General features: G+C 46.5%; 1 protein-coding gene across 20 annotated transcripts in view; it reads right to left on the reverse strand.

Annotated features, from left to right (window-relative positions):
• Window positions 1-27469, reverse strand: part of ATXN7L1 (ataxin 7 like 1) — a 271983-nt gene that overhangs the window by 43835 nt on the left and 200679 nt on the right. For all 20 annotated transcript variants that reach the window (XR_004728046.3, XM_078343118.1, XM_035254059.2 and 17 more), the window contains one exon: window positions 17238-17460. Coding sequence is in view for 19 of the 20 variants with exons in the window: in XM_078343118.1 (XP_078199244.1) it covers window positions 17238-17460 (223 nt within the window). In the remaining variant the exon portion in view is untranslated. The remainder of the gene's footprint in view (window positions 1-17237; window positions 17461-27469) is intronic.

Consider the following 27469-nt stretch of genomic DNA (forward strand, 5'->3'; position numbering starts at 1 on the left):
TGCGTTCTAAGAGTGTTCATTAGCTAGCGGACAAGGGCTTAGAAGAGTGAGGGATGAGAGCCTGGAGCTGCCTCTCATACTTTCTTCTTTGGTGTCCCTTCTCTCCCTCAAAAGCTTCGGGCTGTCTCTGGAAGGGAACCTGCCTTGGCCTGCACTGAGAATATACAGAAGTAGGCAGCTGAGTGATGGTGGCAAAAGCATTTGACCTTGCCATCCTCTTCCCCAGTGTACATGCTAGCCATTGGGTCAGACTTTCTTCACTGCAGCTGGCAACAGCCCCGAGATCCTGAACTGAGAGAGCAAAGGAGGACACAGTCACAGGACAGTGCCACAGAATCTGGAAAGCCAATCCCAGAGATGATCCTTTTTAACCAAACGGATCCCGCTGACATAAGAGCCTATATAGAGCCCCGCCCCCCACCTCCCGTACACACAGATCACACATGTGCCTATGTTCCATCGAGTGAGACAGTGCAGTCACAGGGAAGCCAGCGTCTCAGAATTGTCTTCTGCTTCCGCTCACTGTCCCCACATGCATTCCCCTCACTTCCTCTGCTGTCACCTTCCCTGGCCAGCAAAGTGTCCCAGCCTTGGGCACACCCCTTCCAGATGGCCATGGGCCCTGAATGACAGGTTTGGCTTTCTCCCATTTGGAAAGAAGCCAAAAGGTTCTGACCGCTGCTTTCACAGTATAGGCATCTCCCATCTTCTTTGTGTCTAATCACAGTAACGCAAACACCTCCCTGTGCAGGTGGTGGGACCTGGGAGGGGGTGGTGAGTTGGCAACAGCCTGATGGCTGACTCAGCAATTTATTATGCTGTTTGCTTAGGTGACAAACAAGCCTGGCAGTTACCCCCAAGCTTAGCTAAAGCCCTTCAAAGTTCCTTTCCCTTCAGTCTAAAGGATGCATGTGCACACTTCCCAAAGTCACACAATTAGCTGCATTTATCAACTCACGATTGTCCTTTCTTTGTGGAGCAGCATTTGAAAGGGAAAGACGAGTCCCCACGCTTCCCCTGCTGCTTTCAGAATGCCTGTTTTGTTCGCTTGGGATGAACTCTTTCAGGGAGCTCAGGGCTGCAGCCTGTTCCCCTGCTGTGTCTAATATGCCGGGAGTAGTTATCTCCTCATCATCTCTGTACCTCTGTCTCGGTCCTGGGAAAGGAACCCAATGCCGAGAACACCCTCCCTCACCCGTCTTGCTACGTGGGGGAGGTATCTACCTCTGTTTCTTTTGTGCTGCTTTAGTTGCCCACGTCTTCTTCCTGTGTGCTTGGCCTGTCTGAATTTATCTTTCTAGATCAAGGCAGGTCCTCTGGCTTTAAGAAACATGGTTCTCTTGGCATCAAGTAGATTCCCCTCCCTGCCCAGTGATGTCTGCAAAAGAACAGAGGTGGAGACTCGTGACGGTGCCATTACAAGAGCCACCAGTGTGCCACAGGGTCAGCTGCCCTCCTGCCAGCTACGCTTTCCTAGTGATCATGATCTATTCTTTTATTATCAACAGATACGCCTTAAGAGAATGGTTCAGAATGTCTTTAGGTCTGCAGAAATTATTGCCAGCCCTTCTTCACTTACCAGAGCAGGGTAAAGATGAATTTGACAGGCAGGAGCCTGAAGACATATGGTATTTGTGCTGTGGGTTTTGTGTCTGATGAGAGTTCTCAGCTGTCTGATTTCCTCCACCAATTCCTCCCACAAAAGCCTATGTGCTTATGCTGCTGGCCTGGCAGAATTTTGAGAGCCTCTGACTCACTGGCAGAGACTTAGAAGGGCCATGTCACCCAGCTTCTTGGCTTCCAAGCAGTGATAGCATTAAGTCATCCCAAAGAAAAAGTAATGTACCCTCTTTTAAAATGCCCTTGGAGAAGGAATTCAATTTGGCTCTCTTGGATGTATTGTGGCGGCTACTATGAGGAAATTATTTACATCCAATCTAAATTCTTTAAGTAGAAGAAATACTCAGGGAGATTCTAGAGGGCTGAGGGGCAGGCAATCACTAAGAATCAGGGTAAATAACAGAGACACAAATCCTACCATGGCGTGACAGATACAGTTGGTGCTGCATACATCCTGACAAGTGGATAAATGATATTTTTGCATGTGTGTCTGGAAAAATATTGGGAAAACTTTCAGAAGCCTGTCTGTTAACTCCTTTAGGAAACAGAAAACAGGCTTTCAACCACAGAGCATGGTAAATAAGAATATCTGCCAGCTGGGCATGGTGGCTCAAGCCTGTAATCCAAGCACTTTGGAGGCCAAGGTGGGCAGATCACCTGAGGTCCCGAGTTCAAGACCAGCCTGACCAACATGGTGAAACCCCGTCTTAATTTAAAAAAAAAAAAAAAGAGTATCTGCCAGATAAATCTAATACTATTCTGTGGCTGAGTGTCAGGCCCGGTGGTTAGAGAGGAGGCATCGTGTCTAATCTCTCCTGGCCTTTGCAGTTTTGGGTTCTCTCCCACATTAACACACCTTCAGTAAACTGGGGAAATGTGGTCACAACACACAGCTTCGGGAGAGTGGTCCTGACAGCAGAGGCAAAAGAAAGATGGGTTAGCAGGGCTCAATTCTAGCCTGGAGTGGTGCCATGCAGAGCTTGACATAGACCCACCATCACCAAGGTCAGACTGTCACTGGTGACTCTGATGATGGGCCAAGACTTTGTTCCTCAATTGGGTTAAGAGATGATTAGCTGCTGAGAAGAATGATGTGGGATTTCTTCCTGAGTCAGTTAAGTGGGAGGAAAAAATGAACTAGCTGACTTGGAAGAACTGTAAAAATGGCCAGGAGCAAATCAAATAAATTCAGGGAGAACAAGTATGACTGAATTGAAGGTCTGTGCCTTGTCAATATTCTGGCAAATTCATAGAGTGTGGAGTGTTTCAAGATAGTTTAGGATAAGGCTTAGGAATACAGTCTTTCAAATCAGACCAACCTAGACTCAAATCCTGACTGTTCTGTGGCCGGATGCATTACGGGGTATCACAGCCTTCTGGCTACCAGGTTTCAGGGCCTCAGTGAGCCCATCAGGACTTGGTAAGGATGAGAAAGGGGACAGCTGGCCTGGTAAGGAGGGAGCGTTGGTTTCAGTCCTGCCTTGGTGGGGTGGCCTTACACAGTGCAAAGCCCACACAAGCATATGTGGCTGCCCCGCCTAACTTATCTCAGGTCTTCATGTCTCAGTTTCATTATCAGTCAAATGAAGATGACAAGAGATACTTGAAGTGATTAAATGAGATAATAGATACCAAGTGCTTAGCATTGTGGCAGGCACATAGCAGACTCTCAATCAACCTGAACTAAACAAAAAAGGGAGAGGGGATCCCAGCATCTGCTCTCATCCCCCTGATAGGGTATTATATGTGGGGTGCAAATCATGGTCACCATCAGAAACCTTCTGTCTCCTTAGTCCCTTCTGGTCCCACAATAGAAGGAGGGGTAGACAGGGTGGAGGCAGAAGCACCAGCAGTGGGTGGGGGCAGCGGCCTTCCACATTCATGCAGAGTAGAGGACCCCTTCTGGGTGGTGCAGTGAAGAGGAAAAGCAGAACGAGGTGGGGCCAGACTCAATGACCCTTTTCCAGGACCTGTCAGCCCTACCTCGCAATCCCACCTAGTTCTCCATCCCTCCTATTCTAGGCACTGCTTAAGCCTGGACTAGTGGTTCAAAGTCCCATCTGGAGAGGACGTTCTGGAAGAAGAGTAAGGAAGAACTCCAGCCTCTTCGTGTACAAATATGTGGTCTCCTGCAATCCTGAAGCATGTTAGGCACTGGAGCTCTCCGCTCTGGCTGCTCCAGTTTTCTGGAAGCAGGAGGCCTCAGCACAGGTCTCCCTGCTGGTCTGTTAGTCTCTCTTGTACTTCTGTTATTCACGGCTTCCCAAGGCATGGAGCTCAGAAGGTGGTCTCCAAACCTGCTGGGTGAATAAGGGATACTAAGTGTCCTGATATTCCTGGGGAGTCCTAGTGCCCTAGAACTGTGAAAAAATATGCAAGCCAGAGAACAGGAGAAGATAAAAAAGGAAAAATCGAGCCTTCATGCAGTGGGGCATACGATACTGCACAGGCTGCCTTTGGGACCAGCTGTGTCTGCAGCAGTGTGGCCTCAGGCAGGGAGTCCAGGAGGGTTTTAAGGACAGCCCTAGACCAAATCAACTGCACCTGCTAAGTGCCTTTCCTCCGCACATGAGAACAAAGAGTCACACAATTCCAATGAATGGCCACTGAAATTCACATCAATGCGGAAATGGTATCAGAGCCTTGGAGGGCAGGAATTGAGAAAGCAGATATTAGGAGGCAAGTGGATTCTGCAGGGAGTGCCGGTGCAGGGTGAGGCAGAGCCCCAAGCACCCGTTGCCGGCACTGGCCCAGAACAGGCTCCGCTCGGGAGCAGCAAGTGGAAGCGCTCCCCTCTGCAGCCACCAGAGGTCATTGGTTCCTGCTGTTCGAGCTGCAAGCTGCTCTGTGTAATGCCTTCCAGCCAGTACAGTTCAGACAGTTACTGTTTCCCAACAGTGCTGGAGGCAATACTGACCCAAGGGAAGGCAGGGCAACTCCTTTCAGAACACCCTCCATTCCCCTGCCAGAAAGGCTGGGAGCTGGCACCCTGAGCAGAGACCCTGGGCTCCCATCCTCAGCCTTTGGCCTTAAAGAAGCTTTTTCTGAGCACACTGAGAGATGAGGGAATGGCAAAGCATCCCAGGCTACTGATCAGTGCTCTGGCTTCTGGCCAGGTACCCTGACACCTGCTGCTCCCAGTTTCCTGCCAGAGGAAAAGCCCCTGGGAGCACCTTACCTCTCCTGGGCATCACTCACTCACTCTGCTTTTTCCTTTTTGGTATTAGAATCCAGTCCTGGGCAGGCAGCCTTGCACCTGAACCACCTCCATTCAAAAAACAAAGCACATTTTCTTTTTAAACATTTAAAAATTTATTCTGAATGGCATTTTTGCCATATTTTAAAAAAAGAGTTTACTCTTTACACAGACCTACAGCAAACTTAGGACAGCTCTGTCCAAAATAAATAGACTTTCTTTTTTAAACTCTATGTTAGCAACATCAGGCTGGGCGTGGTGGCTCACACCTGTATTCCCAGCACTTTGGGAGGCCGAGGCAGGTGGATCACTTGAGGTCAGGAGTTTGAGACCAGCCTGACCAACATGGCAAAACCCTGTCTCTACGAAAAATACAAAAACTAGCCAGGCATGTTGGTGTACACCTGTAATCCCAGTTACTAGGGAGGCTAAGGCAGGTGGATTTCTTGAACCCACAGGATGGAGGCTGCAGTGAGCGGAGATCGTGCCACTGCACTCCAGCCTAGAAGCCAGGGCAAGACTCCACCTCAAACAAACAAGAACAACAACCAGAAAACTCCATGTTAACATCATCAACATCCAGTTCGAAACCAGCTCTTCCCTGACAGTCACCCACAAGTCAGTCTGACCAAAGTCCACCTCTTAAACAGGCCTCAGCATCCCTTGCAATCATTCTGGCTTGGCCTCTCTGTGTGTTCTAATCTGTTTGTACTCAGCCAATGCAAATCTGAACAAGCCAGGCTTTGTGGGCTGCCCATGGCCCAGAGGTCCAAGTACAACTTCACAGCCTGGCTCCCCCCAACCCCTCCTGGCCCAGCTACCCTCTCTCACAGACTCACTGGACTTCTCCCTTCTCCTTGAACACCAGCCTGGCTCTGTGCCTTTCCCTGGGCCGGGCTCTTCTGCTGGTGTGCCCTCCCCCGTTCTCCGGGTGAACACACCCCATCTGTCCAGATCGGGAGGAAACATCCTTTCCTCTCCCAGTGCCTCCTGTTCCTTCCTAGGTGTTTCTGCTGCACTCATCATGTCCTGTGGCAAGGTTTTATTTCGACATCTATGTGTCCTGACCAGACTGTGAGCTGCCTCACAATGGGAACCCTATCCCAGTATACATGTCGCTCTGGAATGTTCCCAGCAGCCTATACATTATCTAGCATTTAGGAAAGCCTCGATAAATGTTTGATGAATGAATTAATGTTCTCAGTGAAGGTTAAATCATATAACACAATACAAGCCAAACTGGCACCCCACCAAGGCTTGGTAAGAACAAATGCTTAGGTGGGGATCAGGCTGCAGCTGCCTCTCCTCTTCCGAGGAGAAGAGACTGGGCGATGACAAAGGTGAAGTGTGTGCTCATGGTGACACATACTGCACAGACACAAGCAGTGAGTTATGCACCCACATGCAATGCTGTGTTTAATCTCCACCCCCAATTTCATAAATGGGGATCCTGAGGCTGAGAAACGCTGCCCCAGGTCATTCCACTCAATGAAGGGCAAAATGGGCTTGACGTCAGGCAGCACCGAGGGTGATGCTCCTTACTGCAGCACTGGAAGCCAGACGGGCCTGGGATCGAGTCTCAGCTCCTCTGCTGTCCCACTGTATATATAATCTCAGCCCATCACTTCACCTCTTTGGGCCTCTGTTTTCTTATCTTCATCACAAAATACTCTTTAGGCTCAAGTATGATTGGGCTATGAAAGCATCTACACATCATAATGAGCTACGCAGCCATGAAGGACCATGGTTACTGATCTCTGTGGCTCATCCCTCTTCTTTCCTTCAGGCCATTTTTTTTTTTTTTTGGAGTGTAGTGGTACAATCTTGGCTCACAGCAACCTCTGCCTCCCAGGTTCAAGCAATTGTCGTGCCTCAGCCTCCCAAGTACATAGGATAACAGGCACACACCACCATGCCTGGCTAATTCTTTTCATATTTTTAGTAGAGATGGGGTTTCACCATGTTGGTCAGGCTGGTCTCAAACTCCTGACCTCAAGTGATCCACCCGCCTTGGCCTCCCAAAGTGCTGGGATTACAAGCATGAGCAACAGTGCCTGGCTGCTTCAGCCCATCTTCTTCCTTCCCCAGCTGTCTTGCTCTTACTTTCCCTCCCTAGGCTGGATTCCCTATTTCTGAGCACTTCTGTGACCTCACAAGGTTGGCTGCATTTACACCCAAGGAGCTGTCCATTGTCCTTACCTTTGCTCATCTGAAAACCCAGTGAGCAGGCAGCACTTAGATGCTGAAATTCCCACTGCCTCCCTGTCCCGGAAGGGACACTACGCCCCTTCCCCCACACCGCAGATGCTTGAATATTCTAGTCTATCACCCCACCCTCTCTTAGCCCTTCCCCCTGAAGTCCATCACAAAAATGTTAAACTTCTACTCTGTAGGCAAACAACTGAGAGCCACCAAAGAGTTGTAGGCAGAGCAGGGGCACACATCACCCTGGTGGGCTGTGCGGGGTGGCCTGAAGAAAAGGCAGAGCGAGGGGCAAGGAGGCCAGGGAGTAGTGACTGCAAGCATCCTGCTGAGGAATGCGGGACAGTCAGACTGGTAGGGCCCTGCAGTATCTGAGGCTCCTTGGGTTGCTCATATTTCACAGCCTGAGATGACTCCCTGTGTCTTCAGGGAGCCATCAATCCTGAGCCTTGGTCTTGCCCTCAGTTCATGCCAGCACCAGGCAGGAAGAGATAAGCCGCCCAGTTTCTCCCACAGGCATCTGGCCAGGGCCTCTCAGTGATCACTTCCCTCTCCATAAAGCACTGGGAAGACTTCCAGAGCACTTCCACTCCCTCAGCCCCAGTGGCTCTGGGAGGACCCGCCTGGTATTTCCAAGCATTTGGAGAGGAGCCCACCTACCTGAGGAGAGGGAGTCCTCCCCCACCTGCTGCAGGGCACGCACAGGGAGGCCAGGGAGTCTGCTGATTTTTCTTTTGCTTTGGCTCATTTTCCTCCTGGAGCAGTGGGCTCATCTCCTGCATTTTTAATAGCTGAGCATATTTAGCATTCAACATACACGTGTGGGTTGATAAGGCCTAAAGAGAAGGCAACAAGCCATCCAGGGGAGGAAATCCTCCTCCTACCTCCTCCCTGCCTCCTGCACACCTCAGCCTACATCAGTGGGTCGGAGCTCCGCATCAATTCTCCAGGTCGGATCAGGGTAGCCGAAGTGACAGCAGCTGGGAGAGTCAGACTGGCTGACTCGGTCACTGTGCCAGGGTCTGATCCTATGGCTGAGCAGGGACTCATAAGTAAAAGCTGAAATGCTAATCTTAGTTCAAAAAAGCCAAACAGCCATAATTCTTTATTGATTCTTACCTGGGGACCGAGTCATCTTACCCACCTCCCTCCACTTTATCAATTACACAGATGCCAATGCTGTGGGATGGTGGCCAGGTATCCCTAACCTTGGGCTCCCACAAAGGTGGTCCCCACTAGCAGGACAGTGAACTAGTGGAAGGGGGCTCTGAGAGCCTGCGTGCAGGGCTAGGGATGTGGGGCAGCCTATGTGTCCTGTCAGGCAGTTCTGCAGGGGACAAACCTGGTAATGTGGCAATGTTCTGTTTTCCCCTTTTTTTTTTTTTTGAGACAGTCTCGCTCTGTTGCCCAGGCTGGAGTGCAGCGGTGTGATCTCAGGTTACTGCAACCTCTGTCTCCCAGATTCAAGAGATTCTCCTGCCTCAGTCTCCCAAGTGCCTGGGATTACACTACACTCCCAAGTGTCTGGGATTATACTACACCTGGCTAGTTTTTGTACTTTTAGTAGGGACAGGGTTTGAACATGCTGGCCAGGCTGGTCTTAACTGCTTGATCTCAGGTGATCCACCCACCTTAGCCTCCCAAAGTGCTGGAATTACGGGTGTGAGCCACCATGCCTGGCCTTACCCTTTCTTGTAATGCAGTTATTTTTTAACCTACTCAGCCACATGAAGGAGAAAATAACAAAACCACAGACCATTTAACCTTGTGCAGGAATGCCAGGAGGTCGACCTGAACTCTAGAGTAGTGTTTTCATTGCTGTACATGTAAATTTGAGCTATCTGGAAACGGCATCCCTAACCTGCTGTTAAATCTAATCAAGGGCCACGGGCCAGCAGGGGCTAGCACTGCTTATGCTTTCTTGGCCAGTAGGGGCCGATATAGAGCTCACGTGGAGCAATGGAACAGAACTTGGGTGGTGGCGGGTTCTCTGCACCGCCTGATGCAGGTCCTCCAGGTCTGTTTCCACCACAGACCCAGCAGCACCAGACCAAGGGGAAAAAGGGGCTGGAATTCAGCAACTCTTGTTGGGAGTGTGACATTTAAAGAGATCAGAGGAGCCCAATTAACACACCTTTGAAATGAAAAAACCAGAGGGTCCCACCCAGGGTCCGTGACCCATGTGTCTAGATCCAGCAGCCACTAACCACTTCAGGCTACTGAGCATTTAAAATGTGGCTACTGTGGGGACCAGGTGCCATGGCTCACGCCTGCAATCCCAGCACTTTGGGAGGATAAAGTAGGTGGATCCCTTGAACTCAGGAGTTCCAGACAGTGAAACTCTAACTCTATAAAAAATACCAAAATTAGCCAGGCATAGCAGCATGTGCCTGTAGTCTGAGCTACTTGGGAAGCTGAGGCGGGAGGATCACTTGCGCACAGGAGGTTGAGGATGTAGCAAGCTGAGATCATACCACTGCACTCCAGCCCCAGCTTGGGTGACAGAGTGAGACCCTGTCTCAAAAATAAATAAACAAACAAATAAATAAATAAATAAAATGTGGCTGCTGCAGCTGAAGAGCAGGATTTTAAATTTCATTTTAGTTCATTAAAATTTAAGAACAGATACTTGATTCAGTTATTAGAAAATGTTTTTTGTTTGTTTGTTTTGAGACGGAGTCTTGCTCTGTTGCTAGGCTGGAGTGCAGTGGCGTGATCTCGGCTCACTGCAACCTCTGCCTCCAGGGTTCTAGTGATTCTCCTGCCTCAGCCTCCTGAGTAGCTGGGACCACAGGCATGCGCCACCACGTCTGGCTAGTTTTTCGTATTTTAGTGGAGACGGGGTTTCACCGTGTTGGCCAGGATAGTCTTGATCTCCTGACCTCATGATCCACTGGTGTCAGCTTCCCAAAGCGCTGGGATTACAGGTGTGAGCCACCATACCTGGCCTAGAAAATGTTTAAGTATATATAGAACAATTTGGGTATGTCAATCTATTTTATAATTTATAGTTTTTATGAAATCTAAAAGTGGATTAAATATTTCTAATGAAAATTTAGTGTCCAAATTGAAATGTGCTGTTAAGTGTAATAAAATACAGCAGGATTTTGGAGACTTATGAATAGAAAGTATTGTAATCTGTCTCATTGGTTATATGTTGAAGTGGTAGTATTTTGAATATATTAGGTTAAAGAAGATAGTCATGTGTCACTTAATGACAGGGCTATGTTCTAAGAAATGCAATGAGAGGTGATTTCATCATGCTACCGTCACAGAGTGCACTAACACAAACCACTGCACACTGGCCTGGGCGACAGAGCTCTACCCGGTCTCAAAAAAATTTAAAAAAGTGACTAGTTCTACTTTTCCAATGGATCACCCTCTTCTTGCTGGTCTGGGCGGGATCTGTCCTGTCAAGTGTAAAAGGTGCTTGAGCCTAAGCTATATGGTACAGCCACTTGTTCTTAGGGCACAAACCTGTATAGCATGAGACTGTACTGAATACTGTAGGCAACTGTAATACAAGGGTAAGTATTTGTGTGTCTAAACATATCTAATTATAGAAAAGCTAGCCAGGCACAGTGGCTCACACCTGTAATCCCAGCACTTTGGGAAGCCAAGGCAGGTGGATCACTCACCTGAGGTCAGCAATTCGAGACCAGCCTGCCCAACATAGTGAAATCTGGTTTCTACTAAAAATATGAAAATTAGTCGGGTATGGTGGTGTGTGCCTGTAATCCTAGCTACTCAGGAGGCTAATGCAGGATAATTGCTTGAACCTGGGAGGTGGAGGCTGCAGTAAGCTGACATTGTGCCATTGCACCCCAGCTGGGTGACAAGAGCAAAACTCCGTCTCAAAACAAAACAAAAAAAGAAAAGCTACAGTAAAAATATGGTATAATCATCTTATGGGACAACTGTTGACTAAAAAGTTGTTATGCAGCACATGACTTTTTTTTTTTCTTGAGGTGAAGTCTCACTTGCTTTGTTGTCCAGGCTGGAGTGCAGTGCCAAGATCTCTGCTCACTGCAACCTCTGCCTCCCAGGTTCAAACAAGTCTCCGGCCTCAGCCTCCTGAGGAGCTGGGATTTCAGGTATGTGCCACCACACCTGGCTAATTTTTTGTATTTTTAGTAGAGACTGGGTTCCACCATGTTAGCCAGGCTGGTCTTGAACGCTTGACCTCAAGTGATGCATCCACCTCGGCCTCCCAAAGTGTTGGGATCAAAGGCGTGAGCCACCATGCCCGGCCAATGACTGTATTATTAAAAATTGACTTCACATGTTTCTTTTGTACTTTTTTTCAGTGCGGCTGCTTGAAAATGTAAAATTAACATGTGTGACACACATTATATTTCTATCAGACAGGGCTAGTCTAAACAATTCTAGACAAAAGGTTAGCCATCTCCAGGAATGGAAATCTTAAAATCCCATTCAATGGTCACATCCATTTCATTCAATTTGACAAATATTGACCGCCAAGAGCACCATGCTTGTTGAGCTGGTGAGAGGTTATCATATAGGAGGCCCTGCGGTAAGAACTGAGCAGGAGGAAGACAGGAAGTGGAGTCTATGGAAGACCAGAGCAAGTTTTGCACAGGAGGTAAAAATGAAGTACTCTGGGGATTAAAGGAAGGGCGATAGCGTATCAGGTTGTTGGCAAGGAGGAAGTGAATGAGGAAAGGGCACTAAGAGAAGGTAGCCAGTGACACGGGCAATGAGAATGGTAAGGATTTTGGCCAAGAGAGAAGGGGACTGAACGCTGTGGGAAGAACACTGGACTCAGCAGACGCAGCATCCTCAGGTGCCTCTTCCCCTGTCCCAGTCCTCCATGGCACCACCCTTGGCCTGTTCTTCTCACATCATACAGCTCCCTGGCAAGCACCATCTGTACTCACGGCTGCCATGCCCACATCTACACTGATGACTCTCGCATCTCCAGTCCCAGCCCATACCTGTCTCTCGACCCCTGGTTCCAAATAGTCAATGTCCACTCACATTTGTTTGTGGATATTTCTCGGATACGTCAAAATCCACTGACTACCCAGACAAACTCATCCTTCCCTTCCCTCCCACAGTTCTGGCCCTCACTGTCCTTCCCTTGGGGAAGCGGCAGGACCACAACTCAGCTGTCCTAATCCCTACCCTTGTCCCTTGTCCTCCAGACCTACATATGACCAGCCCCAAAGTCCTGTGGTGTTTTCCCTCCTTAATATTTATCTCATCCAGCCACTCTGTACACACCACTGCTGGGTCCAGGCTGTCATCACGCCTCGCCTGGGTGACACAACATCCTCACCGTTCTTGCTGCTTCTCCCGTGACAGCCATCCTTTTACATGGCTGTCACGGTGACCAGACTACAACAGAAAACTGCTCCTTTAACACCTCTTTGCAATTTCCAGGGTGAAGTCCAAATTCCTGAACTTAACACATACAGCAGAACTTCATAATCTGGGCCTCACTCCCCGACCCAGTTTCACACCTGCCTCTCCCCACATGCAAATACTTTTGCACATTCTGTTCCCTTTGCCTGGGACACCCTTCCTATTTTGTTTTTTTTTTTTTTTTGAAATGGAGTTTTGCTCTTGTTACCCAGACTAGAGTGCAATGGCGTGATCTTGGCTCACTGCAACCTCCGCCTTCTGGTTTTAAGTGATTCTCCTGCCTCAGCCTCCTGAATAGCTGGGATTACAGGCATATGCCACCATGCCCAGCTAATTTTGTATTTCTATTAGAGATGGGGTTTCTCCATGTTGGTCCGGCTGGTCTTGAACTCCCGACCTCAGGCAATCTGCGTGCTTTGGCCTCCCAAAGTACTGGGATTACAGGTGTGAGCCACCGTGCCTGGCCACCCTTCCTACTTTCTTAGAAAAAAAAAAAATGTTTTTTTTGGTGGTAAAATGGACATAACATTAAAAATTTCCCATTTTAATCCCATTTTCTTTGTCTACTTCCTTCCTACTCCTTGTCCTTTGAGTTTAACTGAAGTGACCTCTTTTGAAAAACCCTTCCTGAGTCCACAGCCTAGGTCAGGTGCCCTTCTCCTTTGCTACCGATCTCATAGTCCTTATCACTTTGTCCTGTGTTAGCTTATGTTTTTACTGACAGACTCCCTAAGACGGTATCTGTGTCTTACTTTGTATGCCTGGGGCTGCAGTGTACAGTTGTAAAGGTTATGCACTGCGAAAGGATGCCTGGCTCAGGAAATGAGTGTGGGATGAAGGCCATTAGTCAACTGTGCACCTGGTCCAGGCCTGCATCCAGACCTTTTTCTAACTTGCACAAGGGTGCCTGTGTGACAACAGTGGGTCCCGTGTATCCCCCATGCTTGTTATAGAGCTGGCACACATAGTATTACAATAGGTGCTCATTAAATGTTGAGTAAAGGCAGATTGCTATTCCAGGCTAAGGTACCAGGGGTAGAGATGGGCGGAAAGCTGGTGTAATAGGGTGGTATTGGATACTCAGTATTGACTTGGGGGTTGCAGCTAGTTTGTAGAGGTCCCTTATATTGGGCTGAGGGACTAACTCTTTAATTCAGGAGGCAGTGAGGAACTTTGTGAATTTTTGGTAGGACTTTGATATAGAATTCCAAAATACTCAGGCTTGAAAATGAGACTCAGAGAAGAAAGTGACTTGTTCAAGGACACATAGAAAGTTAGAGGCAGGCACAGACTTCAACTTGCTTTTCTTTCTTTTTTTTTTTGTTTGAGACTGTCTCGCTCTGTCACAGGCTAGAGTGCAGAGGTGCAATCTTGGCTCACTGCAACCTTCCCCTCCCTGTTTCAAGTGAATCTCCTGCCTCAGCCTCCAGAGTAGCTGGGACTACAGGTGTGCGCCACCACGCCCAGCTAATTTTTGTATTTTTACAGAGACAAGGTTTCACCATGTTCGCAGGACGGTCTCCATCTCATGACCTTGTGATCTGCCTGCCTCAGCCTCTCAAAGTGCTGGGATTACACGCGTGAGCCACCACACGCACTGAACTGGCTTCTTGCTCCTAGCTCAGTACAGGTCTGGAGAGCTGCACTCTGGGATACCTCTCAGAACTGAGGCTGAGCCCTCTAAAGCTCAAAGCCAAATCTTCCCAGCCTTGGAGACTCTATCTTTTCCCTGACTCACGTTCCTGGACATGGTAGGTGGATGGATGACAGCCAGGCAGATGGGAGGGGAGGACAGTGCGCAGACCACTGCAATCCATGGTTCAGCCTCATTCACAGCACACCACTCGTTCTGTCTGCAGAATATTTACCAACTTGAAGGCATGGCAAATTGCCCATGCCTTTCTCTTCTTCCCATACGTAAGTGCTCTAGTTTTTGAAGGCTTTTTTCACTATGAGCTATCTCCCTCCTTACAACTCTCTTGGTTGCTCATCTCTGGACCTGGGCTAGTTTCTTCAGATTCTTTTTTGTTTTTGAGATGGAGTCTCACCCTGTCGCCCAGGCTGGAGTGCAATGGTGCCATCTTGGCTCAATGCAACCTCTGCCTCCCAGGTTCAAGCAATTCTCCTGCCTCAGCCTCCTGAGTAGCCTGGGTGCACACCACCACACCCAGCTAATTTTTATGTATCTTTAATAGAGACAGGGTTCACCATGTTGGCCAAGCTGGTCTTGAACTCCTGACCTTGTGATCCACCCACCTTGGCCTCCCAAAGTGCTGGTGTCGTGAGCCATCGAGCCAGGCCAGATTCTTTCAAAACCATTTTTTACCCCTAGCTGAAGGGGACTTGCCTGTGGCAGGTCTTAAGAAGTGTGTGTTGATTTGGACAGCATTGAGTAATGACAATGATTTGAATCCAATGGTCTCCCTGAAAGTCTGTCTTTTGGGCAAGTGCTTCTTGGTGATGTGAGACCCCTCATTTGCTCTTTTACAAGGAGAATTCATTTATGAACTTCCCCGAGCCCCCTGGGTCTCCTCCTGGCTATGTGCTCCTGGCCTGGCTTTCCTTATTTCGTTTCTCTGTAGCCCATTTCTGGACCCTGAATAAATTATTTGATAATTTTTATCTTCACTCTGAGTCTGAAGGGCCATTTCTCTAATTTTTTTTTAGAGAGATTTGACTTGTCAATCTTTATCCCAGGATGGAAGCTCTGTCCTTTGGCACGCGTGTGAATATAATAATAATGATGACATTATACTAAAATATTTATTGAACATACACTATGACCCAGATACTGTGCCTGCTGCTTTATAAAAATTAGCTCACTTAATCTTCACCACAATCCCATGGAATAGAGCTATTATTGGCCCCGTTTTACAGATGAGGAAATGGAAGCACAGTACGATCAAAAAACTTGCCCAAGGTCACCCAGCTGAGATTTGTGCCCAGGCATGACTCCAGAGCTGTGGTTACATTGGGACACCACGCAGCCCCAGTAAATAAACTCCCAGGCACATTCTCAGGTCACAGATAAGACAGATTGCAGGGTAGTGACTGGTAGACTCCCACGGCTGGTGGGCGGGCAGCCATCACTCTCAGGCTGAGTCTTCCCTAACCAGCTGCGGCCTCCCGCAGGATGGACCCGTGATCCCAACAATCCAAGGAGAACAAAGCTTGCCCCTGAGGCCCAGCTGCATGGCAGGTAACTCCTCCACAGCCAAGCCTACACCTTTCCACTCCATCACAAGAGGCTCTATAATTGATCTGACATAATTAGCTCTTTACTAAGTCATCATAATTTCCAGCGTGCAGTGACAAACCCACTGATGGATGATTTTACTCCACAGCTTGCCTAGGTACAAACTTTAGTGCAATTAACTGTCATTAATGAATCGAACACTTTTTTTCTTTAAATACATAAATTAGATGGACTCCCCATTTATCCCTCTCTGCCTTCTCGAGGCTTGAAAGATAAGCGTAGAGGTGCTGTCAGAAGCCAGTTCCTTAAGTGCTCCAAGCTGGGTGCCAACAGCATTTGGAGATACTCATCTTTGTTAAGTTTGCTTTCCTATCTGTCTGTTCCACAGGCAACCTTTTCTGACTTTTTAGAAAGGGTTGAGATAACAAAATGAATTAGAAGCCTCAGATTTTTTTTTTTTTTTGAATTGAAGTCTCACTTTGTCACCCAGGCTGGAGTGCAGTGACATGATCTTGGCTCACTACAACCTCTGCCTCCTGGGTTGAAGCAACTCTCCTGCTTCAGCCTCCTGAGTAGCTGAAATTACAGATGTGCACCACTATGCCTGGCTAATTTTGTATTTTTAGTAGAGATGGGGTTTTGCCATGTTGGTCAGGCTGGTCTTGAGCTCCTGACCGCAAGTGATCTGCCTGCCTTGGCCTCCCAAAGTGCTGGGATTACAGGTGTAAGCTACTGTGCCTGGGAAAAAGCCTCTGATTTTTCAGCCACCTGTAAGCAGCTGTTGCCCACTCCACCAAAGGGGCGACCTTCTACTTGGCTTTCCTCTCTCTCCCGTGGTCAGCTCCCAATCACTTGTCTCTGCGGGTGGCTATTCCACTATTCCATGGGACCTGGGACCCAGTGCTGGGGGTAGGGCCATGGCCTTGCTCCATGCAAGGCCAACTGTCAGTGCTTTTGATTTTACACCAAAGCTTCTCTTAACTGGGGTGGAAAATTGAGAGGTGACTGTGAAATTGAGAAATATTTCCCTGTTGAGAGGTGACTGTGGAACTGAGAAATATTTCCCTGTTACCCTTTTCTTAGATAGAACTTGGCTCAATTCTCAAGAGAATAAAAAAGTCTCATGTAAGCCATAGGGTATTCCTTTTTTTTTGAGCTGGGGTTTCACTGTCGCCCAGGCTAGAGTGCAGTAGTATGATCTTGGCTCACTGCAACCTCTGCCTCCCAGGTTCAAGCAATTCTCTTGCCTCAGCCCCCCGAGTAGCTGGGATTATAGGTGTGTACCATCATGACTGGCTAATTTTTGTATTTTTAGTAGAGGCTGGTTTTCACCATGTTGGCCAGACTGGTCTCGAACTCCCAACCTCAGGTGATCCACCTGCCTCAGCCTCCCAAAGTGCTGGGATTACAGGCGTGAGCCACCATGCCCAGCCCATAGGGTACTTTAAAGGTCTCACATGTCCTCTAATATTTAAGTTTATCTTTCCATCATTTTGAGTTTCGGTCCCTTCATTCCTTAGTTCCCCAAATTCCTGCATGTGACACCCAGGAACAAAGCCAGAGGGTAAACACTTTCCTGTGGGGACAGAAACAGCACAGGGGACAGACAGTAGCTAGGTGCCAGCATCCGACACTCACCATGGTTTATCCCTTGATCCTTTTGCAGGAAAGACTGTGTGCTGTTTGCTGCTGGAGGTAAGTAGATTGTCTTTGGGCGTTTTGAATGGCTTTGAGGTGCTGCTGGCAGAGTGATGGCCGCTGAGACAGGCTTTTGTTTTCACCTGTACTAGTGATGTCCTGGGGTTGGAGGCTGGAGATGCTGGAGAGGGAGAAGGTCTACACATTGAGCCGTGTCTTCTCTCTACAGGGGCAGAAAGTAGAGAACTCAGCACAGCATCCGTAGCAGGTAAGGCTCTCACACACTCACATCCACTCAAACACACACAGGCAAAGAGAAGCGCTTTTCTTGCAGCATCGACGTCCCTGAAGCCTAGGTTCTGATGATGATTTGTCTTGACACATGCTCCTCTTCCGCCAGCTAGCAATAATTATGTTCTGGGTTTCGGTATCAAATGGCATGCTAAACTAACATCAAGGTTCTCGTGGGAGGCATTTGCCAGGACATCCTTCTGCAAAACCACTTCCACAAGAGTAGAAGATAGATACTAGGTGTCACCTGAATGGTGGGATAACCACATATAGCCAAAGCGATTCCTGGACAGCCACACAGAAGCCACAGGTCCCTCAGGGCAGTGGACAGGGCGGGACTCTTAACAAATAGAAAACTCTCGAACCTGACACTCTGCAGGAGCACTAAAGTTAGAGGGGCCAGCAGGCTTGAATTGAAGGGCCTTTGAGAGCGAGGAATTGGCCCAGCAGCTGTTCCATCCTGGGACTGAGAAGGCAATGTTGACATACCCCTGCTAAAGCCTCCTTAGGGTCCACAGAGGTTCGGGGCCTCCTGTAGGAGGATGTCAATGCTTGAGACAGAATCTGCAATGTGGGGCATGGACTTGGGCCAGCAAGCACAACTTCCTGAGGTTCTACATAACATGCCAGAGCTTTGGCTGGGCAAGGTGGCTCATGCCAGTAATCCCAGCACTTTGGGAGGCTGAGGTGGGTGGATCACCTGATGTTGGGAGGTTGAGACCAGCCTGACCAACATGGAGAAACCCCGTCTCTACTAAAAATACAAAAAATTAGCCAGGTGTGGTGGTGCATGCCTGTAATCCCAGCTACTTGGGAGGATGAGGCAGAAGAATCACTTCAACCCAGAAGGCGGAGGGTGCAGTGAGCCGAGATTGCACCATTGCACTCCAGGCTGGGCAACACAAGTGAAACTCTGCCTCAAAAACAAAAACAAACCAGTGCTCTGGGCAGAGATGTCTCACTTGTTCACGTTCTGTTAGCCCCTGTGCTTTTGACTGAATGGGCAGGATGAGGACACTAACCAGGACAGCAGATGCACGAAGTAATGAAGTAAAGTTCTAGTGTGCACCCACTATGGTGTTTTTTTTTTTGTTTGTTTTGTTTTTATTTGAGACTAAGTCTCACACTGTCTCCCGGGCTGGAGTGCAGTGGCATGATCTCGGCTCACTGCAACCTCTGCTTCCCAGGTTCAAGCAATTCTCCTGCCTCAGCCTCCCAGGTAGCTGAGATTACAGGTACCTGCCACCATGCTAGGCTAATTTTTTTTGTATTTTTAGTAGAGATGGGGTTTCACTATGTTGGCCAGGCTGGTCTCAAACTCCTGACCTCGTGACTGGCCCACCTTGGCCTCCCAAAGTGCTGGGATTACAAGCGTGAGCCACCACGACTGGCCTATGGTGGTTCTTAATTGTTTTAGGGTAACAGATCTGATAAAAATTTAAGATTCCAGCAAAAGGCTCTTTTACACCTGCCTAGAAACTCTGACATGATTACAGGAAGGAATCCCAAACCCTAAAAAAGACAAAGCTTCCTGAAAGCCTAAGTCCTCTCTGGCTCTTTTATGCCCCACATATAATTAGTGCTTAATTAACCTGTGTTGAATAAATAAATGAAATTATAACAGATATCCTGGAGATCATAGATCTGAAAAGCTGGCTGAATTTGATAATGCCAAATGTGACAGGCAAAGATGGCAGATCACTCTCTCCAGCCCAAAGCAGAGCCGAGGCTTCTCTCGTTAGCACACCTTCCCTGGTTGCTTTTGCAGGCACCCTGAGCTGGGGGATGCCAGCCTCGCATCCATGGCCAGCTGGGACAGGAGTCTGGGGTTTCTCTGTGCTCCCTTGTACCAATGGGTTGCCAGGCTGTCTCAAAGCAGGCTGCATTTAGTTTTCTGACGCAATAGGAATTAGGAGGAAGCAGATTTTTGAGGATCATCCGATTGTTGGTTTTTTTCGCTTGACTGGGCTCATATGCTCCTACACAGAATAAATTTACGGGGTACTTTTTTTCACTGAATCAGAGTAGACCTTTGCATACATGATTAGTTCTCAGAAGCCATCCTGTTGAAGCTTTTGAGAACAAAGAGCTAGTTCTGGGGCCTCTGTTTTGAGGGCTGGGAGCCAGCAGACCTGGGCTCCCATGCCAACCACACATATACAGTATTAGGCTCTTGGTCTTCAGTTCACCACTTAAACTTCCTTGGTTCCTGTGTCTTTATCTGTAGATGAAGAGGGTCCCTAGATGGTTTCAAGGCCTCCTTCCACTCAATCACCATAAATACAATGGATGCTTATATCTGCTCCTTCCCTTCTCATCCCTCATGATTCCTGGATGTCATAGCAATAATAACAGCCGAAGTATTGAACAATTTTACTCAGGCAAGACCTTCCTTGGAGGAATTCACCCTTTGTAAAATCGTGCTGGCCTTTACAACCCCTGTGAGACAGGCAGGAAGCAGCCAGGCGTCTCCACCCTCCTCACGGCTGACTGGCCAAAGGAGACCCAGAGAGGTGAGATGATTGCCAAGGTCAGGGCTACTCAAGGATCAGGGCACCTCTGCGCTGGGTGCCTGGGCCAGGCTGCCTGTCAGGAAGGCAGGAAACTAGGTGAATAAGAATCTAAGCCAGGAAATTAGAAAATGCAGAACTTAGAATCACCAAAGGTCAGAACTGGATCTTAAAAGTGTGATCTTAAAACTAGTGTGATCTTTCTGATGGATGAGGTTATCAGTTGCCAGCCTCCGGGTTAAAGCCAGTTAGTGGCAATCCTGGGACTAGAACCAAGTCTCCTAACTTCAAGTCTGTGGACTTTCTGCATCTCAGAAATGTCTTGTTTAGCAATTTATTTTTTGACAGAGGCTTCCAATATGAAAATAAGGTTTGGATTTTTACCATTACTGCTTTAGATTTTTCTGCAGTCTTCATTCATTCCCTTCTATCACTTACTCAAAGCTGGTGGTGGGTGGGTGGGGGGATGTACAGAAATATTTCTCAGTTTAGGTGGGGAGATAAATCTGAATAATGAAGATACATTTTATTTTGCTAAACTAAGGGTAAAAAATTATGCAAGTAAACAAAGACAAATCACAAGGGAGCGTGCCGTGAAGACCAAAATAAATGGGCCAGACCAGTGATTCTACAATCACCTTTTAAAAGAATTCTGGTTAGTGGTCCTGGCATTCTGCTGCTAAATTTACAGAAAAAAACTTTTTTTTTGAGACACAGTCTCGTTCTGTCACCCAGGCTATAGTGCTGTGGCACGATCATGGCTTACTGCAACCTTCAGCTTCCAGGTTCAAGTGATCCTTCTATGTCAGCCTTCTGAGTAGCTACAGGTGTAGGGACTAGAGGTGTGTGCCACCACACACACAGCTAATAAATATTATTATTTTTTGAGACAGAGTCTTGCTCCTGTGGCCCATTTTATTATTAATAATAATAAAATATTATTATTTTTGAGACAGATCATGCTCCTGGAGTGCAGTGGCATGATCTCATCTCACTGCAACCTCTACCATGCAGGCTCAAGTGATTCTCTTGGGCATGGGAGAACCAAGGCTCAAGATTCTCAAGATCTCAGCCTCCCAAGTAGATGGGATTATAGGCATGCACCATCATGCCTGGCTAATTTTTGTATTTTTAGTAGAGATGAGGTTTCATCATGGTGGCCAGGCTAGTCTTGAACTCCTGGCCTCAAGTGATTTGCCTGTCTCGGCCTCCCAAAGCGCTGGGGTTACAGGCATGAGCCACTGTGCCTGGTCCCAGTTAATTATTAATTAAAACTTTTTTTTTTGGTAAGGCCAGGCATGATGGCTTGTGCCTATAATCCTGGCACTTTGGGTGGCCAAGAGTGGGAGGATCTCTTGAGCCTGGCAGGTGGAGGCTACAGCAAGTTGTGATTGTACTAGAACACTCCAGCTAGGGCAACAGAGCAAGACCCTATCTCAATTTTTTTTTTTTTTTTGTAGATACAAAGTCTCTCTATGTTCCCCAGGTAGGTTTTGAACCCCTGGGCTCAAGAGATCCTCCTGCCTTGGCCTCCCAAAGTGTTGGGATTCCAGGTGAGCCACCACATTTGGCCCACAAAACAACTGTATCAGTGAATAAGCTTTTTTTCTTAGTTTCATATTTTACTTTTTGAGACAGTCTCACTCTCATACTGTAGCCCAGGCTATATAGTACAGTGTGAGGTGATCTTGGCTCACTGCAATCTCTGTCTCCAGGTTCAAGTGATTCTCCTTCCTCAGCCTCTAGAGTAGCTGGAATTACAGGTGCTTGCCACCATGGCTGGTTAATTTTTGTATTTTTAGTAGAGACAGGGTTTCACCATGTTGGCCAGCTGGTTTCAAACTCCTGATTTCAAGTGATCCACCCTCCTCAGCTTCCCAAAGTGCTAGGATTACAGGCGTGAGCCACCATGCCTGGTTTCATATTTTAGTTTCAGAAACTTGTCTTAAATTGCCAACTGAAATAACAAGTTGGAATGAGGAAATATTAACTAAAACCTGAAGACAGCCCTCTACCCTTAATATAAGTTTTAAAAATAGTTGTTTGGGTTAGGAAGAATCAATATCGTGAAAATGGCCATACTGCCCAAAGTAATTTACAGACTCAACACTATCCCCATCAAGCTACAATTGACATTCTTCACAGAACTGGAAAAAACCACCTTGAACTTCATATGGAACCAAAAGAGAGCCCGCATAGCCAAGTCAATTCTAAGCAAAAAGAACACAGCAGAACGATCCAAGATGGCCAATCGCTAACATCCCGGGATTGCAGCTCTCAGGGAAGGCGCGGAGAACTAGAGGACGCCACACTTTCAGACAAAGTCTGGTCGCTTACGGAGCAGAAGATCCCCCAGTGGTGGAAACACACGGGTCGCCAGCGCGACTCTCGTGGTGGGCGCAGCGGTTCCGCCGGCACCTCGGCGCGGCAGCTCTAGGAGCAGAGTAAACGGGACCGCTTCCCCTTCTGACCGAGGTTTGGAGCCCCGGGAAGGCAGAGTCGCCTACTACGGACACAAGAAGGAAGCCCGACAGGAGAATCCTGGGCAGAAAAGCACCGTCAGTTTTAATGCCGCTGCTCTGGCCCTGGGAACTAACAACCTGGACGCCCACTCAAGAGACCTAATCTGAAAGTTGGTAATTTCAAAGACGACAGGAGGATAAATTTACAATGACGGGAAGAAACCAGCGTAAAAAAGCTGAGAATACTCAAAGTCAGAACGCCTCTCCCTCTAAAGATGATCACAGTTCCACATCAACAATGGAACAAGGCTTGATGGAGAACGAGCGCCTCCTGATGACAGAATCACTCTTCAAGGAATGGATAATAACAAACTTCGGTGAGTTAAAAGAACATGTTGTAGCCCAACGTAAAGAAACTAGGAACTTTGAAAAAAGGTTTGATGAAATCCTATTGAGAATAGACAACTTAGAGCGGAGTATGAGTGAATTAATGGAACTGAAGAATACAATACAGGAACTCCGAGAAGTATGCACAGGTTTAAACACTCGAATTGTTCAAGCAGAAGAAGGGATATCAGAGGTCAAAGTCCAACTTAATGAAATAAAACGTGAAGAAAAGATTAGAGAAAAAAGGATAAAAAGGAATGAGCAAAGTCTCCAAGAAATGTGGGACTATGTGAAAAGACCAAATTTACGTTTGATAGGTGTACCTGAATGCGATGGAGAGCATGAATCCAAGCTGGAAAATACCCTTCAGGATATTATTCAGGAAAATTTTCCTAAACTAGCAAAGCAGGTCAACATTCAACCCCAGGTAATACAGAGAACACCACAAAGATATTCCTCAAGAAGAGCAACCCCAAGGCACATAATCGTTAGATTCACCAGGGTTGAAACGAAGGAGAAAATACTAAGGGCAGCCAGAGAGAAAGGTCAGGTTACCCACAAAGGCAAGCTTATCAGACTTACAGCAGATCTCTCAGCAGAAACTCTACAAGCCAGAAGAGAGTGGGGGCCAATATTCAACATCCTCAAAGAACAGAACCTTCAGCCCAGAATTTCATATCCAGCCAAACTAAGCTTCACAACTGAAGGAAAAATAAAATCTTTTATGAACAAGCAAGAACTCAGAGATTTTATTACCACCAGGCCTGCTTTACAAGAGCTTCTGAAAGAAGCATTACACACAGAAAGAAACAACCAGTATTAGCCTTTCTAAAAATACACCAAAAAGTAAAGAGCACCAACATAAAGAAGAATTTACACCAACAAATGGATAAAACAGCCAGTCAACATCAAATGGCAGTAACCCTAAATCTAAATTGACTAAATTCCCAATCAAAAGACACAGCCAAAACCCAACAGCATGTTACATCCAGACCTGTTTCACATGCAAGGATACACAAAGACTCAAAACAAAGGGATGGAGAAAGATTTACCAACCAAATGGAGAGCAAAAATAAATAATAAATAAATAAAAAGCAGGAGTTGCAATTCTTGTATCGGATAAAATAGATTTTAAAGCAACAAAGATATAGTGGTAAAAGGATCAATGCAACAACAAGAGCTAACGATCCTAACACCCAGATAGGAGACTTAGATTCAATGAGACAGAAAATTAATAAGGATATCAAGGACTCGAACTCAGATCCAGAACAAGTAAACTTAATAAATATTTATAGAGCTCTCCACTTCAAATACACAAAATATACATTCTTGTCAATACCACATCACACCTACCCATTAGTTTAAATAAAACATTGATTGGCCATTATTAATACCCAATTTTTTTCAAAATAAAGCAATATTTCCATTTACTCTCCCTCTTTCTCTTCCTCTTTCTTCCTCTCCTTTACTTATTTTTTTTTCTTTCCTTCTCTCAAAAAAAAAGAAATCAACTTGTAAACCTCTAGATCCAGGTCGGCAATGTCTCCTTCATTGCTTGATTTCCTTTCTTCCCTTCCCTCCCTCCCTCCCTCCCTCCCTCCCTCCCTCCCTCCCTCCCCGCTTCCTCCCTTCCTTCCTTCCTTCATCCCTTCCTTCCTCCCTACCATCCTTCTTCCCTTCCTTCCTGCCTTCCTCCCCCCCCCAAAAAAAAAAAAAAAAGAACACAGCAGGAGACATCACACTATCGGACTTCAAACTATACTACAAGGCTACAGTAATCAAAACAGCATGGTACTGGTACCAAAACAGAGATATAGACCAATGGAACAGAACAGAGGCATCATAGGCAACACAGCATATCTACAACCATACAATCTTGGATAAATCTGACAAAAACAAGCAAGAGGGAAAGGATTCCCTGTTTAATAAATGGTGTTAGGAAAACTGGCTAGCCATGTGCAGAAAGCAGAAACTGGACCCCTTCCTGACACCTTATACTAAAATTAACTCCAGATGGATTAAAGACTTAAACATAAGACCTGGCCTAGAAGAAAATCTAGGCAAAACCATTCAGGACATAGGAGTAGGCAAGGACTTCATGACCAAAACACCAAAAGCATTGGCAACAAAAGCCAAAATAGACAAATGGCACCTAATAAAACTCCACAGCTTCTGCACAGCAAAAGAAACAGTCACTAGAGTGGATCAGCAACCAACAGAATGGGAAAAAATTTTTGCAGTTTACCCATCTGACAGAGGGCTGATATCCAGAATTTACAAAGAACTCAAACAGATTTACAGGAAAAAAACAAACAAGCCCATTCAAAAATGGGCAAAGGATATGAACAGACACTTTAAAAAAGAAGACATACATGAGGCCAACAAACATATGAAAAAATGCTCATCATCACTGGTCATTAGAGAAATGCAAATCAAAACTACATTGAGATACCACCTCACGCCAGTTAGAATGGTGATCATTAAAAAATCTGGAGACAACAGAAGCTGGAGAGGATGTGGAGAAATAGGAACACTTTTACACTGCTGGTGGGAGTGTAAATTAGTTCAACCATTGTGGAAGACAGTGTGGCGATTCCTCAAGGACCTAGAAATAGAAATTCCATTTGACCCAGCAATTCCATTACTGGGTATATATCCAAAGGACTATAAATCGTTCTACTATAAGGACACATGCACACGAATGTTCATTGCAGCACTGTTTACAATAGCAAAGACCTGGAACCAACCCAAATGCCCACTGATGACAGACTGGACTGGGAAAATGTGGCACATATACACCATGGAATATTATGCAGCAATAAAAAATGATGAGTTTGTGCCCTTTGTAGGGACATGGATGAATCTGGAGAACATCATTCTCAGCAAACTGACACAAGAACAGAACATGAAATACCACATATTCTCACTCATAGGCGGGTGATGAACAATGAGAACACATGGACACAGGGAGGGGAGCACTACACACTGGGGTCTATTGGGGGGAATAGGGGAGGGACAGCGGGGAGGGGGGAGCTGGGGAGGGATAGCATGGGGAGAAATGCCAGATGTGGGTGAAGGGGAGGAAGACAGCAATGTGTGTACCTATGCAGCTATCTTGCATGTTCTGCACATGTACCCCAAAACCTAAAATGCAATAAAAAATAAAATAAAATAGTTGTTTGATGTGCGATTCTGTATTGAAATAAATAGGTGAAAGCAGTATTTTCTATTTGTGAAACTGAATTAAATCAGAAGGGCTCTCACAACCCCTACACTAGCGGAACAAGCTTGCCTCCTACTGGTGCAGGTGAGATAGGTTATATAAGAATTTAGAGTGGAGAAACCAATGGTGTCAGTGGTCTGGACTTCACTCTGGAGGTGAGCTATAGCTAAATTTTTGAAAATGGGTAGAGCTGATGTCCCAGGTAGGGCAGAGTAAGCAGATTCTACAAAAATACCTATTTAATCTTTGTTTCTCTAGTGTATGAAGACCTGCCTGTAGTGGAACTTACACAGTTTTGTGTTGGTGAGGAGGTGGGTTAGGTTGGTGACAGGAGAAGGCAGGGCCTTATCTCTTGCAAAAAGATGTAGCTGTGCAGGTGAGATTTCTCTGAGTAAAGCTCTCCTGCTGTACATTACCATCATTCAGATATAAGCCTTCACCCACTTGAGGCTTAATCAAGTCTTTCTATGTTTTGATTAAGGGCCTGCCTAAGGTAGATCCCTATAATTACTCTAACCCCATTTGCCCTGCACAGAAAGAGTTTGTAGTACGTTGTATCCCTCACTCTTTGTTAAAATATTTTATATTTAAGCAATTCTAGAGAAAAAGAGCACTTTCCTCTAAATTTTCTTAGTTTTTGCTAATACTTATAACTTTATTAACAAAACTGTAATCAATGGATATTTTGGACTATTCTTTGTCAACTAACATTATTCTGCATATACGCAACAAATTCCCAAATACTTGCCATTCTAAAAGGCTGGGTTCAATGATTCACATTCAATCATTAACATGGCACAGATTATTTAGCTGCTCTCTTACTGTCTACCTACTATTTGTATTTAAAAAAACTGACTTATTTAAAAAGTGATTCAGAATTATGTCCTTAAGGTATACAATTCCCAAACTGAAAGGTTGCAAGTTTATAGCTCTTGCTACACATTTCTTTCCAGACCATGTGACAGAAAGACCAAACCAATCTATTGTGCTAATATTGAATATAAGCACCACTCACCTACTGAAAACAGAAAATCACTATCAGAAAACCTGTGCAGAATTAAGCATACAATACATCAATAACAACCTCAGTGAATGATCTTGGTCCAGCAACCTCCACTCTCACCCTTTCTGTCTTTTGACCAATAGTTACAATAGTTTAAGATTTTTCAGGTGGGTGCAGTGGCTCACACCTGTAATCCCAGCACTTTGGGAGACTGAGGCAGGTGGACTGCTTAAGCTCATGAGTTCAAAACTAGCTGGGTAACATGGTAAAACCCTGTCTCTAAAAAAAAGAAAAAAAAATCAGCAGGTGTGCGCCTGTAGGCCCAGCTACTTAGGAGGTGGGAGGATAGCTTGAGC

This window comes from Callithrix jacchus, chromosome 11, assembly GCF_049354715.1.
Source record: "Callithrix jacchus isolate 240 chromosome 11, calJac240_pri, whole genome shotgun sequence".
Taxonomy (NCBI): domain Eukaryota; kingdom Metazoa; phylum Chordata; class Mammalia; order Primates; family Cebidae; genus Callithrix; species Callithrix jacchus.